Source organism: Megalops cyprinoides, chromosome 3 (genome assembly GCF_013368585.1).
Source record: "Megalops cyprinoides isolate fMegCyp1 chromosome 3, fMegCyp1.pri, whole genome shotgun sequence".
Lineage (NCBI taxonomy): Eukaryota > Metazoa > Chordata > Actinopteri > Elopiformes > Megalopidae > Megalops > Megalops cyprinoides.
The window spans coordinates 45813478-45839688 of NC_050585.1; the positions used below are offsets into that span (position 1 = coordinate 45813478).

General features: G+C 42.3%; 2 protein-coding genes across 3 annotated transcripts in view; one reads left to right on the plus strand and one right to left on the minus strand.

Moving 5' to 3' along the window:
• larp1 (La ribonucleoprotein 1, translational regulator) overlaps window positions 1-7736 on the minus strand; it is a 31537-nt gene extending 23801 nt beyond the window's left edge. For both annotated transcript variants that reach the window (XM_036523076.1, XM_036523075.1), the window contains exon 1: window positions 7105-7736. In XM_036523076.1, the coding sequence (XP_036378969.1) occupies window positions 7105-7510 (406 nt within the window). In that variant the 5' untranslated portion in view covers window positions 7511-7736. The remainder of the gene's footprint in view (window positions 1-7104) is intronic.
• A 10198-nt stretch (window positions 7737-17934) lies between these two features.
• On the plus strand, window positions 17935-25327 carry zgc:56585 (uncharacterized protein LOC393297 homolog). Its single transcript, XM_036525866.1, has 7 exons — window positions 17935-18894; window positions 19151-19274; window positions 19653-19759; window positions 20399-20495; window positions 22221-22297; window positions 23688-23851; window positions 24211-25327. The coding sequence occupies exons 1-7, from the start codon at window positions 18799-18801 to the stop codon at window positions 24380-24382; spliced, it is 837 nt and encodes a 278-aa protein (XP_036381759.1). The 5' UTR covers window positions 17935-18798; the 3' UTR covers window positions 24383-25327.
• The last annotated feature ends 884 nt before the right edge of the window (window positions 25328-26211 follow it).

Genomic DNA, 26211 nt, shown 5'->3' on the forward strand with positions numbered 1-26211 from the left:
TTGTTTCTGATTGCTCAATCGTGCATGTGAGAGCTTGATATATTATAAAAGCGTATCAACTGTATTTCTGACTAGCGTTCTCCTTTAAGTGTGGGGTCCTCTTCTCTAGAGGAATGCCAATCCAGGATGAATCAGGAGTGGATTTGAACTTACTGAGTAAAACAGGGTGGTGGAATGTTCCTTTCAGCATGACCACTCAGAACAACCTCCTGGCCTTTCTGATATGGCTATGAATTGCTGCTGTGTTCCGCAGTCAGATTAGCTGGCAAAGAACCTGAACATGACTGCTTTCAACACTCTGTGTGACCTGTGGCCTAAGGCACACAGGAAAATAATTTCTAGTCAGTTAAATGCCTTGAATTTAAATTACAACTAAATAACTGTCATTTAGCAGACGCTCTTACAAAGGTTACAAATTTTACATGTTATCCATTTATACAGCTGGATATTTACTGAGGCAGCTGTGGGTTAAGTATCTTACCCAAGGGTACAGCAGCCGTGCCCTCGTGGGGAATCAAACCAGCAACCCGGTTATGGGCCCTGATCCTTACCACTATGCCATACTGCAACCCGGATTTAGCTAGAACAAGTTTAAATTGTGTTTTGAACCCTTTAAACCCCAAAACAAACCATGCACCTGCTGGGGAAGGGTGTGGGGAAAAGAGGGAGAATGGGGGGAGGGGAGTGCTAGATGTGGAAAACAAATTTCATTGGGCCTCACAGTGAAAGACCTCTTCCATTCGATAACACCGTGTTTAATTTAGCCCTACTTCAAAAAGGATTATATATTAACTTTAACGATAAATGCCCCCAATTGTCTTCAGCTGTGTTTTCTTTTTTTTATCAACAACGCTGGTTATGAAATCAAGGTGTTTTCAAAATGACCTTCAGCAGAATATGGCCAAAATACATTCTGTTCTTGTCTTCATCTAGGAATCTTACAGTGTAATGTGAAGCTAATACAAGATGTACAATGCCACCAGATCCTTCCTGTCTCGTTTTCAGAGAAGATTCTTGTACTATGAACGAACAAACAAGGTACTTGCAGAACTTCACCCCTACGTGTAAAGGGCCTCAATAAAATTGGTCTGGCTGAAGAAGAAAAAAAAGGCTGCTGTTGTTATGAAAAGCTTTCCTTTATATTTTTTCAAAAATTGTTTCAGATTACTTGGAAGCAGACTCGCAGACCACACTGCTGACTGTATACACAGACAGTGCTGTTTGAGTATAAGCATTCATATTCGTGCCACACAGACTGCGTTCCATGAACATCAAATGTTATTTAAAGGCCAGCAGCCAGAGGCCACGAGCGTCACGCCATACTTCGCAGACAGTGGGTGCGTGCCTCTGGACGGGCTAAAGAGACTTAAACAGAAAGACTTCATCCCCCCCCCCCTTTACATTTGAATTGTCTTTAGTTTTGATGCAGAAGAATAAAAATCCTCAGCTAATCATGGTCAATGCTATAGGGCACAACATGGGAAGAGTTAACATAATACTGGATCTACAAAAGAAAAAGGAATGTTGGTTAAAAAAAAACTGCCCGTCACCAACTTCAAAAGAATTATATTTGTTGTGCGTACTTTAAAAATGGACTTTTTGCAATACAACAAAATTCTCAAGATACAGTTAACATGTAACATCAATTGTATGACAAACTATTTTCAGTGAAAAAGGGCAGCTATAGGCACCTAACAAATTCAGCCGCTATGCTCAAGAACAGTAAAGGCAACCAGAGCCAAAGCCTTCAGACAGTATGAACCTAACACTCAAAAAATGTAGTCATAAAGCAAAACCATCTGAAGCATCAACACAATACAGCACTGGGCCCACAGACACATGCCCCCCCTCCCTTCCCCCTCCCTGCAGCCTGTGCGTGGGGTAGCAGCCCTGTGCTCACCCACACCTGTGAGCAGACATCAGCACACGGCCTGCTGGTCAGTGACAGGTCCTGGGAACGGGAGAGCTGTCCCCCAGACACTGCAGCTCGCTCGCCCCCAACCCCCCCCCCCGCGCATGTCCCAGCGCAGCGGGCCTCTGCATTGCCGCTGCACAAACAGCCAGGTGCACGCTGCTCCGCGGCTCACGCACTGCCGCCCAGGTGAGCATATCGTCACCGGCTCTCAAGGGCGCTAAGGCAGCCCTCCCAAATCAGCCCAGAGACCCTGAGGATATCGGAGCTATAAATAAACAGTGTGCCACGTCGGCGCAACGGCCCAAAACAAACAGCGCTTGACGCGCAAAAAAAAAAGAAAAGCATTAAAGCCACTTATGTTGTGCTGCCACATACAGCATTCGCTAAACCTCACGTTTGCGAACCTTTCAGTGGCGGTATCCCCTGAAGAATTTCAATGGCTTAATCGCAGAAACAGCCCAGTTACTGTGACGTACAGCACTCTAAAAAGTAGGCTGTCTGATCCCTCTCTCTTTCTACCTATAGCTGTCTCTCTCACATGCACACATACAATTTTATACATTTTTACATGCGCGCATGTAAAAATGTGTGTGTGTGTGTGTGTGTGTGTGTGTGTGTGTGTGTGTGTGTGTGTGTGTGTGTGTGTGTGTGTGTGTATATATATATATATATATATATATATATATATATATATATATATATATATATATATATGCATAGACACATATATAAATGCACAGTGTCTCTTCAAATCCTAAAGATATGCAAAACTGGGAAATATTTCACTCACTCCCACTTTGCATGTGAACTCAGGACAGTATTAAAACCAAAAAATGCAACCAAATATCCTTTCATTTCAGTCAGGCCAGGTACAGTGTTGCACCTAACAGACACAGTCACACATTTAAAACTATGCCGATGGCAGTCCCAAGATTAGGCTTGAGCACCAATGAGGAAAGCTCAGCGCGGAGAATGAGGCCTGCGAGAACCAAATATGGTGGAAAAGGCCGAGCTCACACTGCCTGCCCCGCACACATCTTTCTTTAAGCTCCCACTGCTGCTGCCAGCGCGTCACATGATACGGTGGATGACATCAGCAACCCACGGACCGGTTCGGGCACAGGCATGCTGGCGGAAGGATGGGGAGTCTGTAGTCCTGACGTGACATCGGCCCGAGAGCCCCAACACCCCCCCCACCCCCCTCCACCCCTCCAAGCAGAAACTTTTGGCAGAGGAGGTCCTCCGCCTTCAGTGGTGGAGCGTGCGCTGGCTGGGGTCTGTTCAAATCACTCGGCACAGCCGTAGCCCCCTTCGAGATAAGAGCCGCCACTGGGAGGGCTGGCAGGCTGGGACTGATCTTAACAGCTGTGAAAAGGGAGGCTCTACCGCTGCAGCTCCCCTCTCCACCTCCCACAACTTGTGCCTGTTTCTTGGAAGCTTTCTTCTGCGCTTGCAGAGAAGGGGAGAACAGAAATATTAAGCAGTGTCCCTGTGTGCGATTTCAAAAGGATTAGGGTATTCATTATTAAAAAAAAAAAACCTAGACTGGAATGGGGACTTACCAGAACCTGGTTTAGCAAGTAAAGACCACAAAAAAAACCTGTGAACAACTTGTGTTCAAAGAGAAAGTATATAGGCCCAGGGGACCTCACAAGAGGCAAACTGTAACACCTGTTAGGTTGGTTTGTTTGTATGTACGTGTGTGCGCGTGGAAAACTGACTTTAATACCACAACCAGCTGTGATTGGTCAACTAGCCCCTGCTCATATTTTTGACAGCAAGTCAAGAACTACTATACCCTGCCCCATAAGAAGTTCATTTTCTTGCAGCTAAATAGCTGCAAAGAAAGATAACTTCATTTTCACAAATAAACCAACAGTACATTTTATTACAGTATGAAGACATACTGTTCTGCGGCCCCTGCTTTAGTCTGTCGCGCGTCAGCATTTCTTTGGAGGTCGCAACCCCTCCCGGGTTCTGACTCCAAGTCAAGTGGGCTGTCTGAAAGATTTCATGATACAACTTCACAAGCACAGCTGACTCGTTTACAACAGAGGTAATCCTAGGTGAATCTGCGCAAGGCAACATGTTTGTGTGAACCTAATGAGAGCCGACTCACTTAACGTGCCCCTCTAACATACACTCCGCAATGCAAGGGAAACAATTTCATTACGGTTCAACTTCATGAGAACACTGTTCCATGACATGTCATTAACCATAAGCTTAATGCACCACAAGTGCAGGTAATAAAAACAATTCCCTTCAAATATGCTTATTTACTGTAAATTATTTTACAGTGTACCCAGACGCTGACAAAGACACTTGTTGAAATCTGTAGTTCTGCACCCTGGCATTCAAGATTCTGGCAACCGTTAATATGGTAGTCCTTCATATATAGATCAACAATCTTGATTATACACATTGCAGGATTGACCAGCTTAGAACCATCATAGAAATAATCACAATACAACTGGGAATAAAACGCACAACTCTGTCATCAGACAAAATGAAGGAAATGATTCCAACAAATTAAGGCAATGAAATAATTATGATTGTCAGCCCTCTGGGAAATCATGTGCACTTACATCTTACTGTCCTCCACAAACAAGTAGACAGACACAGGAAAACCTAGTCAACTAGCAACACCATTTCTCACAGGCTCTTATTTCACTCTTGCATATGTGTGCTACCAGAAGAGATCTGACATTCACACCAATATTTCACAATACTGCATGAGACCTTGGGAAATGTACATAACACAATTCCCTCAAAGAAATGTAGATAATAACTTGACAGTAGAATCGCTTTTTTAATGTAATACAAAAACAATGTACAGGAATTCCCCAAACATTTCCTTAAGTCAGTGGGGTTGGTCAAGGAAGGGTCACATTTCATAACACTAAAAAGCTGATTCCTGTAAGGTATTTTATATAATGATTTTGGAGTATTTATTATTATACATTGGTTGAATTCCAGGTTGCAAATCCTGTGTTCACCTCTCCATTGTGTGGTTTCAATTCTATACCAGATCAACTGAGCACTGATCACTTCTTGTGATAATACTACTAATCCTTTAACCCTGACATTGTTTACTGCGAAACAAATCAGATTGTTGAAAGCATAACTTCATGCCAGTCTGAAATAAGGCTGCTCTAGCGGGTTGTCGCATGATTGTGCAGAATGCATTACTTTCCAGAGTTACACATTTAGTTACTAGTGCACACTTGTTTCCTGTAAATGCACCCCCCGGCCGAACACGGCAGCACTACGGCAGTCGAAAACAAGCAGCTCTCCATCACTGTAAGGGTGGGGGATGGGACGCTTTTGTCAGACCGTGCTGAATTGTTTACACCCATTTTCTACACTACTGGTAAACTCAAACTCACGGGACGACACAAATTCAGTCATCACCTGCTACCGTTTCCACTGTCATGTTGTTGAAACGCAGTCCAAACAAATCCCAAGCTTTAAAATTGCACATTTGATAGTATCACATGGCTGAAACCACGTTGTCTTGGTTGCAAGGGATTATGGGATACGAGAACTTTGTAACACTAACACAACGCCACTTTCTTCTAAAAACTAAAGTAAAATGGCTGATGGGTCGTGAACAATCAGACCATTGTAATCCCAGCTTTGCTTCCTCCTGATAGCTATTTTTCATTAAAAAATGTGTACATATCAAACAAGCTAACACAAAAAATACACCAGATATTAGCTTGCTGGCTAACCATCGAGCTTGCACGCGTTGACATGACTAGCCAACTATATAGTATCTGAAAGCCCAGACATAGTTAAGTTGATAGACACAAATAATAAATGACTAAACAAAACATTTCTTCCAACAGTAATGTTTAAGCCAACTAGCTAGGTACTTTTAAAGTTGTGGGGGACTCAAGACTCAAGTCTGAATCACACGTGGACAAAACACGTGATGTGCCATAACAAACCTACAAATTAAGTATCCCTAGGTAGCTAGTAAAACCACCACAATATCATTTTGTTACGGTATAATCTGCAATAACCTGTCCATAAATACGTTTAGAGTTTTCAATATCAAAATATGATGTGACTTGCCTTTCATTAGTCAGCTACTTTGCTGGCTACCCAGTATCCAGCTAACTAGGCCCAACTGTTTAGCGAGCTTCACTTAAAATCCTTAAGGTTAGCTTGTTTGGTATCTTGAGCACTGATGACTCGCTTATACGTGTTACACCTACAGTACTTAGTCAAAATTTTCGCCGGCTATGGCAGCTAACACAATTGCGGTACCGTTCATCTCTGTCGCCAGAGAAATCGGCTAGTTGGCAATATGCAAGGCAGAAGGACAAAGCTAGCTAGCTAACATATTATTAGCTACAGGCGTAACGTTACCCATCTTGATAAGTGCCTCCAGTACACTGGCTAGCAAGCGACGTTGCTGTTGTAGAAATACCTAACGCTGGACGAAACCAGCGGGTAAATCCATGATTTTATGACTATATATTTCAAAACGTTCATCTCACTGCAATTTGTCTTCCGTAACAATACTAAGTAACATAGCCTAACCTTAGTTAAGACCGCTGGCAAGCACGGTGCAATGACAACGTGGGATTAGCCAACAAGGGTTACTAACGTTAGCTATCTTGCTGGAATTCGACAACATTACCGACTGGTACAATAATGTACAACAAAACAAGGCCTGTCATGTCATTAGCTTGTTAGCTAGTTAGTACACACTGCTAGTCAGGTAGGTAACGTTAGAGAATATTCACAAATATGCCACCAGACGAGTTCCTGACAGGCTAACAGCTACTTAAAACGAAGCAGCTCGCAAAACGAATAAAGTCACACTGTTAAACATTCCATTTCATAACAAGCCATCTGGTTACAATCGTGTCAATTCTAATCAACGAGCTATCTTACTGGTGCAAGCTTAAAGCCTCCTCTTATTCCCGAAATAGTTTTGGGGCCTTGTTCTATATATAGAGCATTCTAGTAGCTAGCTTGCTAATTTGCAGTGCAGCATTATCCACAGCAACTCCCCATGATCTAATCGCAGGCTGGTGCGATGGATCTGACGGTCTCACGTCTGATAAGAAATACGACAACAGTGTCTAGCAAGCTAACTACACACACAGACAACAATACGATTAACAAGTAGCTAGCAACCTTTAGTAAACGTGTGAATAGTTAGAGAAGGTACACACCATGATGAGCTTGTCCATTCACACTGACCACGGTCACCGCATTCATTTTCTTAGTCCATGGGTTCACCTTGGGCGGGGGAGCTTCGGCAAACTCCTTTTTGTTGCATTTACTATCTTCCCCCGTTTGCCCATCTGTATCTTTAAGATGAGTCGCTTCTTTATCAAGGTTTTCCTTTTCTTGGTTGTTGCTCTCTTCTTTCACCTGCTTTTTGCTTTGCTCCTTCATGGCAAACACTCCCTGTTCTGACTCGGCTCCCTTCACGTTGCTCCCCTCGTCTGCAGCAGACGTCTGCTTCGCCCCTTTCTCAAGACATTCCTCTCCTTGTTTCATCTTGCTTGCATGCCCATGCTCTTCTTGTTTCAAGAGAGGATTGTTCGGTAGGAGAGTCTCCACCTGAGTGGCCATTTCTCCTTTTCCCCCTATCCCCAAATTCGCCTTCTAATCAAGAACAAAAATGTTGTAATCCGAAACTCAACTCGTCTCTGTCTTTTCTCCACTCCACCCCTAGACCAAATACGCTTCAGTCTAAGACGCAGAGTGGTCGATTTAAATTAAAACATATACGAAACCGCCGAGCACCTCTTTAAAATTTCTTGCTAATCTCCACCACTAGCAGCAATATGGAAGAACACCACGCGATCGAGAGGTGCGCGCACGTACGCGCAAGGGGGAGTGAGCACGCAAAGATGCGCGCGACACGGGGTCGTAATGGTGATGACGAAGGTGCTCAGCTCTCGCTTGCAGAAATGAAATTACGGAGCGTTTGCTCCAATTCACCATATTTGCCCGTATGCACGTGTTGGGTCGAGGAGGAGCACGTGTGCCCGCATGTCAGAAATCCCACACTCTTATAGTAGTAGCTACAGGGTTTGTGAAGTTCCTTCACGATAATCCTTGTTCGTCGATTTGTATCCCATGTATGTGTGCACGTCTGTCAATGGCAGCTGTCTAGAGTGCAGTTTTAGGAATATGTTGCATAAGTTAACTCATTCTGTCTTTTGCCTGAATGGGCATTCACAGTTTATCAGAAAACAGATCGCTAAAATAATGATTACTGCCTATATGCTTGATAAAGTTTCAGTTATTAAATTTAGCATATTGAGTTATTTCTGAATCGTGTGTGTTTATTGCTCTCCAGCTGTTACATTCTTGCTTTTAATGTATTTGGAATAAAGTTACAGAACAGAGGCGTTTTGTAAGACAGCTGTTAGTCACAGGCTTGTCTGTGATTGGCCCCTGAATGGTATGAGTGCCTCTGTGCTGTCTGTGAAAATGGAGAGATGACAGCAGTCTGTTACCAAACACATGCTACTGTTATGTTCTGAATTACATGAGGTGGAAAATCTACAAACATTATATCTGATAGAATAACAACATCAAACAACATGCAATGCATAAAGCATAACATACATTTGAGTTGCAAATTCTCTCAAAAGAACATGTAAATTGTGTATGTGAAGTGATTATTAGTCTGGGGTCGAATGCATCTTTCTAGGAAGGTTTTTAGGGAAGGCTTATTTTCCATGTGTGGAAAAACAGCTTCCAAGTTGGAACAAGAGCCCACCCTCTGTTTGTAATTCCAGAGCCCTTTGACCACTGCACACAGGCACCGATTAGTAAATTGTTTCCATAAAAATCTGTTAGATCGAATTCTGCCAGTTTTACTATAATGATCCTTTCATCACCAAACCATACTGTACTACTGTGTGTAAACTCTGAGGTGCCTGGCTCTGGAAGTATAGTAAAATAGCTATCCACCCACACTCTGACGGCTGGTATTGGCTAATACTGTGAAAGCAGGTCACATGACGCTTGTGTTGGGAGGGACTGAGCGAGACAGAGTAGCAGTTGGAGGAGCTCCTCCGGAATTTCTCAAGCCCACACCCTGTGTGTACTCCCTCTGTGTTGCTGTGGCAACTTACTCCTCTTCCTCATACCTGTAGCACAGTGTAGCCCCCAAGGGAGGAACTGTCAACTGAGCTCAGCCTGTCAGAGCATGGCAGAGATAGTAATGCGTTTGGCTCGTTCGAGCGCCCATACACTGTCCTTACCCTCACATTACGGTCAGGTCTGGAGAAACCACACCGGTAGAGCAAGAGCACCACAGTTTTGAACTTGGGAGAGGCCTAGGCAGAGTGTACAAACCTCAGCAAGAAACCTTCTAAATGTTAACACCCCCATGGTGGGGGATGTATAGACCCGTTGAAAAAGCAAATAGGGGAATGCCATGTTTTTGCCAAAACAAACCCAAAGGGAAAAGAGCACAGGGGGGAAAGGCAGACGACACACACAATGGCACACAGCTGGAACGTTAACAAAAGGGTCTGGTTTCTCTGACACTGTGCGCGTCCCCATGGCAGTCCACAACAACACAGCTGACAGACAAATAAGTCGCTTACTCAATGGAAATACACACATGCAAAACAAGCATCTTTGTGGAACATTATCAAGTTGCTGATCGTGATCAGCAACAGAAAAAATATAGAAAAATTATCTTGTTTTTTTTTTTTTACTCCAAGCATTATGGGCTTTTTTAAATGGCTATAGATTAAAATATCCAATGCTTGCATTGGTGGTTGAAGGCAAGCTTAAACACTAGGAACTCTGATTTATATAATTATGACATGATAAAATAAATAGTGAAAACAGTGAATACATTAAACACAATAACATATAATAAATAAACAGAAATATACACAAGTGTTATTTAATTATACAAAAGCCTCACTGACTGGATATCAAGCACAGTTGCAGTGCAAACCCGCCCACAAGAGCCTCACAAGTAGCCGGTAGCCGATCTAACACTGTTGGGGGGTCAGAGTTTACAGCTTGGCCCAGTGTCATCTGTAGCCCTGTGACAGCCTGTTGGAGGGAGGGAGGGAGCCATCTCTCAGATGTCACAACCTGATATACCACCTCCACCTGAGGCACATTTCCCTGAACTGCACCAGCACTGTCATGGCCCTGCCCAAAGGTATCTACACATGCTGTGCTGGAGACACGCATGTGGTTTTACACTTTAGTTGCTTGTTATTGGTTCTATCACACCCTGTATTTTAAAAAAATATTTTATATACATTTTCATCTATGTCCTGAGTAATTTACTGACTTAGTAAATCAGTATATGACTGAAGTTCACCCACATGTTAATGATCAGAGGACAAAAAAAAGATTTTATATGTCAAACTGGGGTTTGATGTAACAATGCAAATTGAAAGAAATGACATCTTTTTAGCTCATTCAAATAACTAGAATCATGACTAAAAAGGGTAGTCCGCTCAAAAAATTCCAAAACCTAGTCACGCATGTATATTCTTATGAATCCACCGACATTATGGTATATGTCCCTCACCTGGCCCCCTTAACACAGACACACACACACACACACACACGCATACACACACACGCACAGAGCTGTCCCTTTTCCCGTGACCCCCCGTTGTGAATGCAAAGCGGTAAACACTGCGATATTCCAACCAACTGCAGAATCCTTTTCTTTGCAGCCGATGACATCAGTGACATGTAAAGCTCTCTGGCATTGTCCAGCCCATTGGATCTCTTTAGTAATGTAATCACCACTTGAATGGCTGCGGGCTACAGGGATAAAAACTCCAGTCAGCAACTGGTCAGCAAATCACAATTGAAAGCTTTGAACAGTGGAATTGCCCCGTAAGCAGCGTACACTGGGAGGCATTGTGGAAATGGGGAGCAGAATTTCATCCTTTGCTGGGTGTATGAGGTTGGGAGGAGGGTGCTGAGCATTAAATGCAACTGGATGTTTGGTTAGTGGTATTCAGACAGACCTTCAAAAACCACCTTAAATTTCTCATTCAGGACCCTCCCACCTCACCTCATCTCACTCAGAAACAGGAATATTTGTTTAAGATCAGTACATGTAAATTAGAGTAAAATTGTGAGGTAAAGAACTGCCAAAACATCTGTATGTAGATCACAATAGCGAGAGGACACTAATCGAAATTTGATGACAGGTAATTAGGAAGCCTGTAACATACTCCTTCCTGTTTTGAATCTTTGATGATTGTTGGGAAACATTTGACAGTCCCTGAACCCCTCCCTGCTACCTAATGAGGTGATTGTATAGTCAAGCAGACAGTTAGCTCACAGAATCCACCCAGTCTACTGCACAAAAGTCCCCCCCCCCCCCCAACATGTAGAATCTTGGTCAGACATCAGCCTTTGACCACTGAGCCAATCACAGAGCCGCAGGGTGAAACTTGAGGACCATTAAACTTCCACGTGAGGTAAACATTGAAGGCATCCAAGCAGTGCTGTCAGCAATCGTTCGCCATAAATGAGAGAGGGAAAACTATTCTAAAACAATTAAAAAAAAAAACAGTGTAAGGAAATTTTCAACACTTTTCCTCACTTGCAACACACGGATTCCCAAACCGGGAGCACATGGTTAGGCTTGAATTTTAAATTATACCATTAAATTGATCATTTTTCTCTCCGATCTCTCTGAAGTTAAAAACACCTCCTGTCCTGCTTTGCTCACCCTGTTATCAGCGTTACATTTCTGTAAATGTTTGACAAAAACATGACTATACTCTAGATCCATTGTGAGAATGAGAGCAAAAAAGCTAGTTCACTACTCTCTAGAGTATGTATGGTATTCTCCTGACCTGAACTCAGATTGGATTCAGGAAATAACCAATAATTATGTGTGCCGTGGTGTGTCTTATACTGCAAAGAATGGTAATTAGTTCCAATGAATCACCAGGTCTGGGTAGTCGCATGTTGTCAAGTTGGTGTGTAGAGAAGGCTTTCATGGTCAATTTTTTTTGTAGTATTTGTGCATCATGTCCGAGGCAAATGAGTTAGAAAGAACGATTGTCATTCAATGTATACACACTAGTCAGCTTTTCCACTGCAGACCCAAATCATTGCCTGAGTACGGGGCATTGGAAGCGGTTACAATAGAGTGTGACTACATGTAACTAAAGCATGATTCAGATTTTTTTCTGACAGTTTTTGTCCAGAAATATTGTCTCTCAATGACGAGAATTAATGACATTGTTATTTCAGGTAGAATAATAGTAATAATTTGTTTCAGTTCTGTCGAAAGAGGAATGTTTTAGGAAAATGCAGAGAAGTCATCAATTTATTGTTGAAAAATGACCCAAAGGATGTTACCCCCCACCCCCCACACTGACTACACAAAACAGTTACATTAACATTTACTAATCTGACAAATATTATCCACAGGTACACTCAAAGGCACCTTACCGGTAGTAATAATATAATAAGGGCACGTAAACAGTACAGGTCCAGAAAACGCCAGTAATACATTTGAACAAAACACATTCATGTGGGTGCACACACAGCACACAAACACACATGCCCACACATACAGTACATACACAGACGTGTGCACACGCACGTACACACACACACACACACACACAATATATAAACAGGGAAAGTTCCTGCCTATCCCTGTTTACTCCATCTGGTGGCAATTCCCAGACCACTGCGGTTTTTTTCCACCATTTGATGTCAATAATGGAGGAGAAAGGCCCACATACTGTAACACTGAAAAGGCTTTATTTTCAATACCTGTATGATTTTCTACATAACCAAAGCGCTCGCATCTCAAACATGACGTAACAGTGTGAATCAAGGACCAATGAGTAAACAAGTGATGTGTATATATATATATATATATATATGTTTACATGTATATATCATATGTATTTTTTCCTAGAGGGACTTTGGTTCTGACAATGACATCTAATATCAAATGGAGGCGTTACACACTTACCCTGATCAAAAAGTGGTGATTCATGGTTGCAGAGACACTTGCCAAGGCAGCTGGGCTGGTGCTGTCTGGGGCCTTCAAAATTCTCTTAGGGCATCTAGTTTTATAACCTGTTCACCTCTGTCTTCTTTATGGATTGCCTGTTTCTAAGTATCTAATTACTTAATTGGCAACCTGTATCAAGCAGCTTCTCAGATATTGGAAAACAATTGCTAATTCTGTATGGGGAGTTTTTTTTCTGTACCACAGGTTGATATAAATGCTTGGCTTGATTACAACCAGACGTAATCATGTGAAATCCCATCATTGACCTAAATGGTTTAACATTTTGACATGTTGAATGCACAGACCCTATTAGTGACAGTATGTAACATGGACTGTCTCCAGGCCTCTGTAAGAAAAGGGGTTATCTGGAGAAGTTGGAAAATTACCCACGCATGCAGGGTCTTGTCAAATATGCATGAAATTACTTTGGGCGACAGTTGCTTTCCCAAACGCCCTCAGGTTATGTCAGCTTATTACTCTGCTTTCAGCTCTTTGGAGGAAGGATGAAAAATTGTCTCATGAGCACAACCATGAATACTGTGGAGCAGATGCAATCATCTGCAACTGAAAAAAAAAATCTCTCTCATAAAAATGATAAAAAATAATAAAATAAAAAAAAAATTTGGATGTTGAATGCCGGCACATGGTCATGAATGTCCAACTGATGGAAGGTAAGCACAAATCTCTCTGTGTGCCCTGAGATGTTCCCGCCTGCTGCAGACAGCCCCTCCCAGCCGTAGGGCAGCTATCAGTGTCCCGCTGCAGACAGGGTGGAGTGTGTGCCAGGCATGAGGCTCTCAGATAGTGCCACTCAGGACTCCCTCCCCGAAAATAATGCACAGAGGACGCTCCCTCTCCCCAGCATTTCTTCTGAAGTGACAGAGCCAATACGCTCAATGTGTTCAATAGACGTCATCCATATACTTCCCGGGTACTTCCACAGTATGCTGGACTTTGTGACCTGCGTTGGACAACTTTTAAGATCCATTCATTTCCCCCTTTTATGCCATTTAGATCTTTCCCCATTCACTGACAAATGCTGTTACAAGCCTTTGTGCAGCAAGTTCGGTCTAGTAACTTCATTGTATAACTTACTGATGAATGATATGTCGTTGTAATCCCAGTATCCCTACTAATTTCAGCACAAGGTCTGAAGTGGAGGAGTATTATCAAAAACATTTGAAAAGCTGACATCAAGTACACTCACTTCAGAAATCCTAATATTTGCTAAGTGTAGGCCAAAGCTTTGGTGCTTGATGTTCTGTGCACTCAACTGATCAAACATTGACACCATGATATGAAAACATATAAGCCAATAATATAATAAATATACTATCTATCACATAATTGCCCATCATATATTATTATCATATACAGTACATAAAATGACGTGTTGGAATACAGTTCAAGGCTTCCCACATAATATGGCTGGTTCAGTCACCTCAGCAATATATTGCTCTACATCCCCATCTAGTGGTATAACTAACTCCAAAGTCATTTGTTTTCTGTAGTCTTTCAGCCAGTCCACAATGCAGTTGAGATGTGGAGGACACTCACAAACAAATTACCAACGTCACCTCAGAAAATAATACTGTGTGGAATAATCAGATGTATAGCACAATCTCATCTTGGGGATCTATCTCAAAAGTTCTCAAGTACGTTTAAATGCTATAAAACATTTCCTAGCGTAGCAGTGGGCAAGTGTTCCGTATTTGTTCTGCCACTTTCACCCTGTCTGGATGCTCATTGGCTGTCTCTCCCTGTTTGTCCTCCCTCTTGTGTGCAGGGCATGCTGGGTAAATTTTAAATTTTCACTCACTGTGGTGCAGAAGCGTGTGTTGTTTGTGACCCTGTCCTGGCGTGACTTGTTGTCCATCTCTCTGTTTTGCATACTGCAACTCACAAAAGCTAGTGTGACGATACGTGTGAAAGCTGAACGTCTGCTTGGTGATTCTAAACTTTACATGACATTGCTGTCAGAAGCAGGACAAACTGAATCAGCCATCTCCAACTTCCTCAAAAGCACTAGATCTAGACTTCCTGACGGGTACAGCAGCAAGATGACACTAGCAGCTGCTACCCCTGTGCCTCGTGGGAGTGAGCAGCAACTTCTACTAACTAGCTTGTACCTTCCCTGGCCAACTATTGAAACTTGGTCATGCAGCACTTCTAATACTGTTGACTCCTTATATGGCTATTTGTTTTTGTTGTACTCTGCCTCTACGACACTTGCTTTGGATAAAAGCATCTGTAAAATGAATAGATGTAAATGTAAATATAAATGTACTTTCCTTAACAGGCTAAAAGATCCCACTCTCCCCAATAGCAGAACCCAGGCACGCTGCTGGGGGGGGGGGGGGGGGGGGGGGGCTTCTAGCCACCTGTGAGCTGGATGACCCATTTGACAAGATATGGCACCTCATTGATCATCTCCTCTTCAAGCCACTGGCGGAGCCCACATGTACCAATCTGCTGCCAGTCCCAAAGGTATCCCACATCAATGGACTCAATCACTGGCATACCTACATAATCCAAGTCAACCTTGTGGTAGACACAGTGGGGTTGAATGATAAAGACAGGGGCATCAACCTTGAGGGTGAGGTGCTACAAGCTTTCCTCAATCTTGGCCCTGACTGCACGGTGACCTTTGACCTCCTATGAGCCATGCTGGAAAGGCACCTTGGAGAAGCCACCTCAGCCATTGATTGAACTGAAAGAGCAGCTACATCAAAGAGTAGGCCACTCCGGTGGGAAACTCGGCCTCACTGATGTGCAACACCTTGTGCAGCAGGCATACCCACAGTATCCTGCTGCGGTCCTGAGATAGCCTGGTGCTAGATGCATTCTTGCATGGCCATAGCCACACCAACAGCAGGTCTGCATGATGTGTCCCAGCAGCTTTGGAGAAGCACGGAGCAGAGCAGATTTAGAGGCAGTCATGGTGGGTAAGTATTCTATGCTTGTCATCCTGTCTGCGTGCTCATTGGCTGTCCTGCCTCCTGTGTGCGGGGCATACTGGTTATATGCCACATGTTCACCCACCTTGGAGCAGATGTATGTGTGGTGACCCTGTCCATGTTCCTCTGCTCTGCTGGCCTCATCTATGTCTTCTATGTATGGAAATTAAATAAACCTGCTAGTGTGATGTTGCACTTGAAATCTGAGACTATGCATGATGATTTTGCATTCCAACCTACAGTACTTTCATAGGTAAACTCAGAATTACATAATTTTATAATCATTATTCATATATCTTTTGTCAGTAAATTCTGTTTCATCACCAGTGAATATATACACATTTAAGAATCAGAATCAGAATTTTTATTCGCCAAGTACAGATGTACTAGGAATTTCTCTTGGTGCAGGTGTCGACATTGAAAACATAAATGCAGACAGAATTATACAATACAAAACAATACAATAAAAACAATAGAATACAATACAGTTAAAGAAACTGTGCAATGCCTTTGGTTATGCACATTTGTGCAATATCTTTACAGTTTTACAGTTCCATTATGGGATCTGTGGGATGGACAATTAAAGTGCAAGGGTGCAACTAGACAGGGGGCGGATATGGGAAGGGTCCTTATCTGAGAGGATTACAGCCTGGGGAAAGAAGCTGTTCAGGCGACGTGTAGTCCTAGCCTTTATGGATCTCACAATTACTCTGCGTTTAGAGGGTAGCTGCTGGAAGAGAGAGTGGCCAGGATGTGAGGGATCAGTCATGATTTTCACATCCTGGACGAGTACAGGTCTGTGTGTGTGGGGGGGGGGGGGGGGGGGGGCTGATGGCCAATAATCTTCTCGGCACATCGCACAATGCGCTATAGTTTCCGCTTAGAGTGCGAAGATGCAGATCTGAACCAGACGGAAATGGAGGATGTCATCACTGATTCAATAATGGAACTTGACCAATATCTTTTGTGACAGTTTGTATCTTCTGAGCTGTCGCAGGAAGTACATACGCTGTTGTAACAACAGGGTTTGGGGGGGGGGGGGGGGGCTTTTAAGGGCACCGAAGTAGAGGTCAAAGGTGTAATGAACGCCATCAGAAATGACTTTATTAAGTGTGATGCCACAGACTATCAACATTGCGCACGTGCACATTCACTAAAGTACACCTCGGGAGACTTAAGCGGAAACCAGCCAAGTGGAAATAGAGATAAGAAGAGGGCGTCTCGACTTTTGACTTTAGCCAGTCAGGTTTGCGGATGGAAAGGGTAGCGAATGTCGGCTAATACCGCAGACAGCAGTGTTGTTGAATTCGATCTTAAAGTCGCTTCCTCTTTTTCATACGTCCTCGATGTTGCACATTCCTTGTGTCACTATGATATTGTACTGTATCATTTATAAGGCAAATTTGGTTACATTTTCACAGAACTCTCCACAGCTTGTTTGGTTTCAATTCGTGTTTTTTTTTTTTTTTTTTTTTACTTTTTTCGTTTAGTGTATTAATATAGGTGTTTGCAGCACGTTTACGACAGCTGAGGACAGGCACCAATACAGACTTGGGTTTTCGCTATCCTTAGGCTGATAACAAGAATTTAACCCATTTACCTAAGTGGTTTCAAGATAGGCACTGAGCTGCAGTTTCATCTCTGTGATGTGTCAACGTTTCCTGTGTGTTGGAAAAAAAACGTACCATGCTGTGCCTTAGTCTTGGCCTCACTAACGACCCCCACCCCCGCCCAATAAAACCGCACGTCCTTACGAGCAACTTCTTGCTTTGATAGAACGGCCGACGGTTTAATCAACTGTTTTATATGCTTGCCTTGTATAATTTTTTTACGCATACGACTTGCGTGAGCAAGAATGCGTTGACTACTCGAGCGTTAGAATCCCTCAACTGATTTCAGAGGCCTGTTGGCCAACACAACCGCACAGTACAGACAATCGTGAGGCAATCAAGCATCAAGCACGTGTAGCTCATTCACAACTTTTCGTAACGTTGTGCAAGAACGTTTGCAAATTTTTCTTTTTATTTCCTTGGGGTGTCAAGCTTACCTCATTATCCTGTTATGTCGGTCATCTCGGTGGTGGCATATCGCTGACAGACTATTAATTAACCTACATACAAGTTTTGGATAACCAAAACTTAACAAAACTCCAGATGACGTCAGCAATGTTTTGACAAATGTAGCTACTGCGCTGTACTACTTCAGCAACAAGACAAAAATAAACGCGTGTATGCCGACATTTGCTGTTTTTTGCTGTATAGCCCCCCTTTATAATTGGAGATAATTTTAAAATTAAACAGTAGCTAAAGTAAGTTTATTATATGGCAGCGATTGACTATGTTACTTAGTGTAATTTGACTCCGTTTTTCATTGCAGTGCTGCTCTGTGTTATGCAAATGTTTAAAACGCTTCAGGCAAACGTTCCGCAAAAGTTATTGAGTGCGTCTCATTAGCTTCAACACGTCTGAGCCAATCAGACTCGACCGAGTATAATTTATTCTACATTGTAATAAAGTGCTATTTTCGCAAGTAATACGATGCTGGCGTCTGTTCATCGAATCCCGGTTAATGGTTCAAAAGGAGTTTTCAGGAGTGGAGCAAAGTCCTCGTCTTCGTCCGAAAGCAATCCAGATAGGGCTGTTAATCTTCACGGTCTTTGAACGGCTGAACATACACGAAATGCGTGAGCTGGTTTAGAAAAGTTGGTTTTATAGTCTGCACAAAAGTACCAGCTGTGGCGCCCCCTATTATAGTTCACACCACTAACGAAATGTGAGAAAAAAAATAGACTACGTATTTCATTTTCATTCGACAGATAGCCAACAACGAGTTTGTAAGTGGGAGATGGGTGGATTTACGACTATCATTGTGAACCGTGTGGTGAGCTGAATCATTTACACTCTGTTTCAATAATGATGGCGCTGAATGGGAAGGTAGCTCTTGTAACTGGTGCCGCGCAAGGACTGGGTAGAGGATTTTGTGAGATTCTTCTGAAAAACGGAGCAAAGGTAAAGCATAGTAACCGTAAGTTATTATTAAGTTAAGTTATCTTATATTAAATCAGTTTTAACGGGGTTTTGTTTCTGAAAATACCGTAGAATACATCTTAACGTGGAATGTAAAGTACGCTACATTTTCGTGATCACATCGCTGCATCGCAAATTTTAAACACGCAATTAAGTGAAATAACAGTTTTGTTTCATTGATCAGTTGCCCAGTGGTTTATCTCTCTTTTACGACGTTTGTGACAATCTGTGCGTTTAGGTGGCTCTTTTGGATGTAAATAAAGCGGTTGGGAACGATCTGAAGGCTTCTTTAGATAAAGAATATGGACCGGACCACACACTTTTTTTGACCTGCGACGTCACTTCAGAGGACCAACTTTCAGGTTCGTCTTCTTTTCATCACAATTTGTCCGAAAAGGGAATCAAACAGGAACCAGAACAATATATCTGCATAAAGCACGCAAGTTGACCTTGAAACTTGTACTTACTTGTGTATGTGGTTTTCATGCAGGGAAGTCAACAGCTAGTTTTGAGAGGACGCTGTCTCGAATTATACAGCATTATAGGCTACGCGCAGTCACACCAACGGGAAACAAAATCATATTAAAATAGTCAAGAATTAATCACATAATAGGGAAGTCAGACAAAATAAAGCACAGTCATGGTACTAAGTCTTTTTGAGGAGATTTTTTTTTTTTTAAAACTGAGCATTTCATCGCTGACTAATGCAAGCTAATTGGTAGCATCCGTTTTGTTAACAGATGCATACCAAAAAGCTTTGGAGAAATTCGGAAGAATTGACGTCGTCTGCAATAATGCAGGGATCGCCAACGAGAGGGACTGGGAGAAGGCGGTGGCAGTAAATTTAGTAAGGCAGCGTTTTTCTAAATTTAAGACGGATGTCCTTATTTGTTTTCTGTACACACTGAGCGAAGGTGTCTGTACACGAAAGATGATTTTAAAAAATCAAAGTAAAACTCTGCACAATGAGAGCCAGCCCTAGCTTTGGTAAAGGAGATTGAGCAAAAGAAACCTGGGCAAGTGCACACATGAAAAACGTCACTGTCACTGGAACAGTAAACATGACATTTTACGTTTGACAGACAGTCCATACTCTAAAGATTATTGACCTCGTTAGCAGATGCTGAAGGTTAAAGTTGATATCCCAGGTTTTTATGCCTCCCAAGGCCAGTGCTTACAGCCAAGAATACAGCGAGTATTCAGGTGAAATGTAATCTTGGGTGACAGTCACAGAACCAGTGTAAGAAACTCTGCCAATTTACGCCTGGTAATACAAATGCAGTGGTTCATAATTTGTGATATCAGGGACAATCACAATATGTGAATTGCCCCAGCAGAATTATGATTGATGATATATGAGGTTAATGTATGTTAATGTGTATGCATTCCTTGCCATCTTTGGCACATATCCTGGATAAAGGGACAAAGGGTACAGGGTGAGCAGGTTTCTTTATGATACTGTGTAACCTGTAATGGCCCCTGGCAGGTTGGAGTGGTGAAGAGCACCTATTTGGCCCTGCAGCACATGAAGAAGCAGAATGGGGGACAAGGTGGCCTCATTGTCAACATAGCTTCGATGGCAGGTAGGCTACCTGCAGGCACTGACCTTTGATAACTAATTGAACTTCTTGAAGGTCAGCCATTTAGAAGCAGAAACACCTGAATAAAACGTGAATATATGTTTAATGCAAATAAAGTAAACACTTCAAGTGTGAAGTTAATTGTAGTTGTAGTTACTTTTACTAGTTGCATGAGTGAATTGATCCACATTTTGAAACCCCATCAAAATGATGCTGGACACATCCTGAGTTAAATGACAGGGATCTTGTCTTTCATGTCTTGTCTCCACTGGTCAAGTTATAGACCGACTAGTGAACAAATTGTGAACATCTCCATTGTCACTCAAATATGCCTAAACATGAGTGTAACTTCGCTGACACAGACAGCGTTTACTTCCTCAAACCTGTGGGGTGACATACTGGAAATGGGTGTGGCTCATTGAGTGCACGTTGAAGCTAACACATTTGTAAATGAAAATTCAGCACTGTGATATATTATGGATTATACCAAACTTGTTTAAATACTTGACTGCAGTGAAAATGGCTGTATCACTTTACATATTTATGTACAAGCCTGTTCAACATTCAATTTCAACTAATCTGTCTATTTATAACCACAAAAAACAGCAAAGGATACAAAATAATGACGGCACTTGAGTTAGACTTGGCAGTGATGGTCCAGTAATCTCGTTCTTTGCAGAATAATTACACTGCAGTTTTATTATGATATTTGGAGTTTTAATAATGACTTTGTTGTTTGCATTTGCCCTCAGTTACACCAAATTATTTTTTGTGCTCCAGAGTGCTAAAAGGTCCTGAATTTAATATGTATGTTGGGATTCAATAAAAGAGAAAGAATAGAGTTACATAATATAATATGTGTATGTATTAATTGTTCTAATTGGAAAATACTTCATTCCAGACACCAGATTTAAATGTCACATAAGTGACCTGTTTGTAATTTTCCTTTATGTTGGGTTATTGTTTTGAAATTCACCCTTAATTATCCGTGAGCTGCATGTGTAGTTTCGCAGATTGTAAGGATTTGCGGGGAAAGGACCTAGGCGCAGACAATGCGGGCAAGTCCACAAATCTCAACCAAAATCGAAGTCAGGAACACAGTCCGAGTCAATAAACAAAAATCCAATGGAATACGGGCAACACCCAAAAAAACGGCAAACAAAAGAGAAATCCGGGACAGGCAGAGTCGGTAACAAGCGGAGACAGAGCAGGTTTACAAACAAACAGCAGGATTGAAACAGCAAGATACTGAGACAATCTGGCAAAGAACAAAGAAAACAACAGGGTATATGTAGGCAGGGAGATGATGAGGGTGCGAGACACAGGTGTGTGGGACAGGCTTGAGGTGATGGGCGTGGCTGAGTAACAGGAGTGCGGGGAGGCAGACGGGGACACAAGGACCTTTAAACAAAAACAAAAGACACACCCACACAAACAGACAGGGAAAAACACACAGAACAGCAGGATCTCAGGCGGAGGTTCTGACAGCAAATGGCTGACATTGCTTAATGATTTGTGATTATTACAGTTCTGTTAGTATAGGATTGTACGTCTGAATACTTGATAGTACTGCTGGCAATGAGAAAGGTTGTTTTTACCATAATTTGAGACATCTAGCTGGAAGGGTCACAGCTCATGAGACATTTGAAGTGTTGCCTGTGGTGATTCATTGTATTGTACCAGTCAATTATGTGAGATATCGGCAAGACATGTGTTTATGTCTTACAGGTCTGGGGCCTTTGCTGACCTCCCCTGTCTACACAGCCACTAAGCATGGAGTGGTTGGATTCAGCCGAGCTTTGGCTGTAAGTCCTTTCCTTGTTGCTCTTCATTCCCAGTGTTGAATAATATCCCAAGTTTCCTGTGGAACAAGCTGTCAGACCCATAAGTTAAAAATGGAAATTTATTTTACAAATGCTTGGGAGAGACACATGCACACCCCACACGCATGTCAGGTTGCTCATAAAAAACCAGATTAGAATGTTGTTGTACATATCTAAAGAGGATCATGCATCTAGGAAGGCATGAAGTTAAAATGAAACATGGCTGTCTCAAAGTCCTTTCAGGCACACCCAAGTTTGCTCATTATATGAATACACAAAGGCATTATTCTTCTTACCTAAGGTACACCAGTAACTTTCCCATCTTTGACCAAGCACCTTATCACATTCCTTAAGCCTAGCATTCTGCAGTTCACACAGAAATAATATTCTCACACTACAGAAACTACAGACATGATCCAAGAACAGGAATACAGAAACTTTAGAAGTGCTATCAATGTGTGGTTTCCCAGAGACCCAAAGACCCAGCTCTATGTGTGACAGTTCTTCAGAATGTGTGGTAGCTTTTCCCAATGGAATTTGTACTAAATGATTTTGATAATTCCTTGTTATATTATATTATCCTTGGTATATTTGATGTCATTGTACAGTATCATTCAGTGATTCCCAGGCACTCTAAGAGTTTTACTCTTTACAGCTAAATTGATCAACTTAATGTGTTTGCCTTCTTGCTTTATTTAATGTGTGATATGATTTTTTTTTTCCAAACTATAGGCCATGTGTTTTGTGCTCTTACTTTTATGCAATCCTGCTTATGGAATTGCCACTTGTGCTGTAGGTTTGTCTTGCCGTGACAACGTTTGCATTTGCTCAGGAGCGCTGAAGAGAAGGAAATGCAGTCCTATTTTTGACCCCTTGTGTGGCTTTTTCCTTGTGTTGTGGCCTTGTGTGTGACTGTTTCTCCACACCGTGAGTCACACAGTGCACCACAGAGAAGTGAACAGTCACTGGAGGATTTGTGCTTGTACCTCTGTCAGCAGCATATCTATTGTATTTCTATTTAATATAATGTGTTAAATTTATTTGTAATGGTAAGGAGCAGGGCTCGTAACCCAAAGGGTGCCGGTTCAATTTGCCGCTGGGGCAGAGCTGTTGTACCCTTGGGCAAGGTTCTTAACCCGCAGTGGCCTAAGTAAATATCCAGCTGTATAAATGGATTGTAAGATTTGATTGTAAGAAATTGTAAGATCTGTAAGTTGCTCTGGATATGAATGTCTCCTAAGCAACTAAATGCGATGTAAAATGTAATTAACCTTGTATGAAATTGTGTGCTGCATTAGGTAAAAAATAATGAGGTTTTGTGCATTTGCAGAGGGGGTTCATGTGTGTGCGTGTCTGCACGTGTCACTCACAGGAAGCCTCGGAGGTGTGTGGCTTTGGTGTGAGGTTGAAGGTCCTCTGCCCATCCTTCGTCAGAACTGCCATCATTTCCACCCTGAGCAGTGAAGAGTACATGGGACAGTTTTCCAGCCTTCATGGGGTCACGGAACAGATGATAGAGAAGTTTGGCATGCTAGAGTGAGTTGTTTTTGTGTTCACCTTCTATTTCAATGTATTTCTTCAGTTCGGGTGCAGTTGGCACCTTGGCTTTCTATTCCAACTGAAAACAATTACTAAAATTATGTTAACAGTCCAGAACAGTAGAAGGGACCATAGCACTGAAATTTCCTGGACTCATTGGAAAAAAATGGAAGATTTTTTTATCATTGTCAGTAGCAGTAGTAGTATCATTTTGGACACAAATCTGGAAATGTTCCACAGAGGTTCTCCCAGATATTTAAACTTGAAGGGAACATCTCTGTTGCTGCAGATAAGGACAGTGAGAAAAGGTAAGGGGCCTCTCTGTCTAATAGGGGGTAGTGTTGCATGTTTTTCAGGGTGCCCCAGGTGGCTGAGGCCTTCCTGCAGCTGGTGGTTGAAGAGGGCAAGAATGGATCGGTGCTGATGGTGACGCCAAAGATCACCTCCTATGTGGAGTTTCCCAAAAAGCCCGTGGATCTGCAGTCCAGCAACCCATCCACCTCAGCATCTGGGTCCTCACCAGAGTAAACCAGTGTAATCTGCGTAATGTGTGGCCTCTGACTTTGATTCGTCTCACGCCGTGCAACCAGACGTATGTAGCTCTATGTGTAGGTGAAGGAAATCTTTTGTTATGAAAATGAAGAAAGTGTCACTCGGCTTAAATACTCAGGGAACATCCACCTGTCCTTGTGTGTATCAGGGCCTTCATTTATTAGTTTAGGCACTGACCAAAACTACTTCAGAATTTGATCTTGCACAACAAAAATTGGAGGATCTGGGTACACCTGTTTTAAAAAAATATGTTAGAGATGAACGTGTGTGCATTAAGGTAGCCTTGTCCATAAATTCCAAGTGTTCAAAATTCTGTCGCCTGTGTGTGACTCATTTTGAATGAGACAGTTTCTCCTGGCAGTCAGTCATGGTCCATTAGCCATTCCTGGTACTTATCAAAGAAATTAAAATGGTCTTTGAAGACTCTCTCTCTCTCTCTCTCTCTCTCTCTCTCACCTGAATGTCAGATTAGCCAAGTATGTCAAAATGACAAGATCAGCTGTTTTCACGTCACTTATAGAAGTGTTTTTTAATAGCTTGCATGCTAATTATATCACTTAATTGTCAGCAGTCGGTGCATTTCATTTCCTGTCAGCAAATTGGCACGTGTATGTATACCATATAGTATTGTAGTCGTGTTCATGTGCATCAGAATTATTGGCTATGTTTGCATGTTATTTCTTTTCCAGGACTTTTCCTGATAATGACGGTTATGTGCTGTGACTTGCCACATGCCACACTGTGCAAAGAATTTTATGTCTTAATTCCTTGTCCTTCCATGTGAAACATCATGAACAAACAAACTGCTATCATACAATCTCCTTGGTACTGAGAATCGTTAAGGAAATCTTTGCAATACTGTATAATTGTGTCATTACTTTTCTTCAACAGGTCAATACCCCTCTTTTTATGAAATGCTATGTGATTGTAATTACCTTTCATTGTACTGCTGGTGATTATAAGCTTCTCAGAAAAAGCTTCTCTAGTGTTCTTTGTCCCCACTTCAGAAAAAGCTGTGCAACAAATGAAAACAACGTGAGTAACCACTAGGTGCTACCCTTGAGTTAACTGCAAGTACTGCAGATGCACTGAAGATTCTCATTTGAACTGCAACAACCCAATGCGGTGGCAATATTTGCAGATGGTAATGTTTCATGGTAAGATGCAAAGGGATAAAATGCATAAAAGTAATGCACACTAGGTTGCACTGCTCAGTAACCTGATCTGTGAAAAACAAGCATGCGAACGCACTTTGACCTGTAGACGAGAGGATGAATAGCAGCATTTTTGAAACAACCTACAATTAGCTGATGCATGTTTCGGCAGTGAAACTGAAGATGTCGTCAGTTCATTGGAAGTTCATGGGAAAAGAGTGTAGATCTCTTTTGAGTCTGTGGGTGTGCCCAACCCATGTGTCCTGTATTAGTCATTGTAAATGATATTCTCTGCATGAAGTGGCTGTGGTAAGTTCAGCATGTTTGGCGTTATGTGGAGAGTGCGGGGGGGTGGATCACCTAATGTCCTTACTAAATTCCCAATCAGGCTCTTTCAGTCCGACCACTTGATAGTCCCCCAGGTTAACTGGCTAAATAAATCCCTCCCTCTCCACCTCAGCTGGTGTGTGGTGAGTGTTTTGGTCTTTGCACCCCCCTGGTGGATGCCGCAGCTTTGTGGTGGTTGAGATAAACCACTTCCCCTTTCACTGTAAAGTGCTCTGAGGTCCTTGAAACGCACTATATAAATGAAATCCATTATTATCATAATGACACACATACATAGACAGCATATTTAGGGTGGCAATGTGG

Coding starts and splice junctions, on each gene's coding strand:
- zgc:56585 (XM_036525866.1), top strand. CDS start 18,799: ATGATGGCGCTGAATGGGAAGGTAGCTCTTGTAACTGGTGCCGCGCAA. Junction 18,895..19,150: donor TTCTGAAAAACGGAGCAAAG/GTAAAGCATAGT, acceptor CTGTGCGTTTAG/GTGGCTCTTTTGGATGTAAA. Junction 19,275..19,652: donor TTCAGAGGACCAACTTTCAG/GTTCGTCTTCTT, acceptor TTTTGTTAACAG/ATGCATACCAAAAAGCTTTG.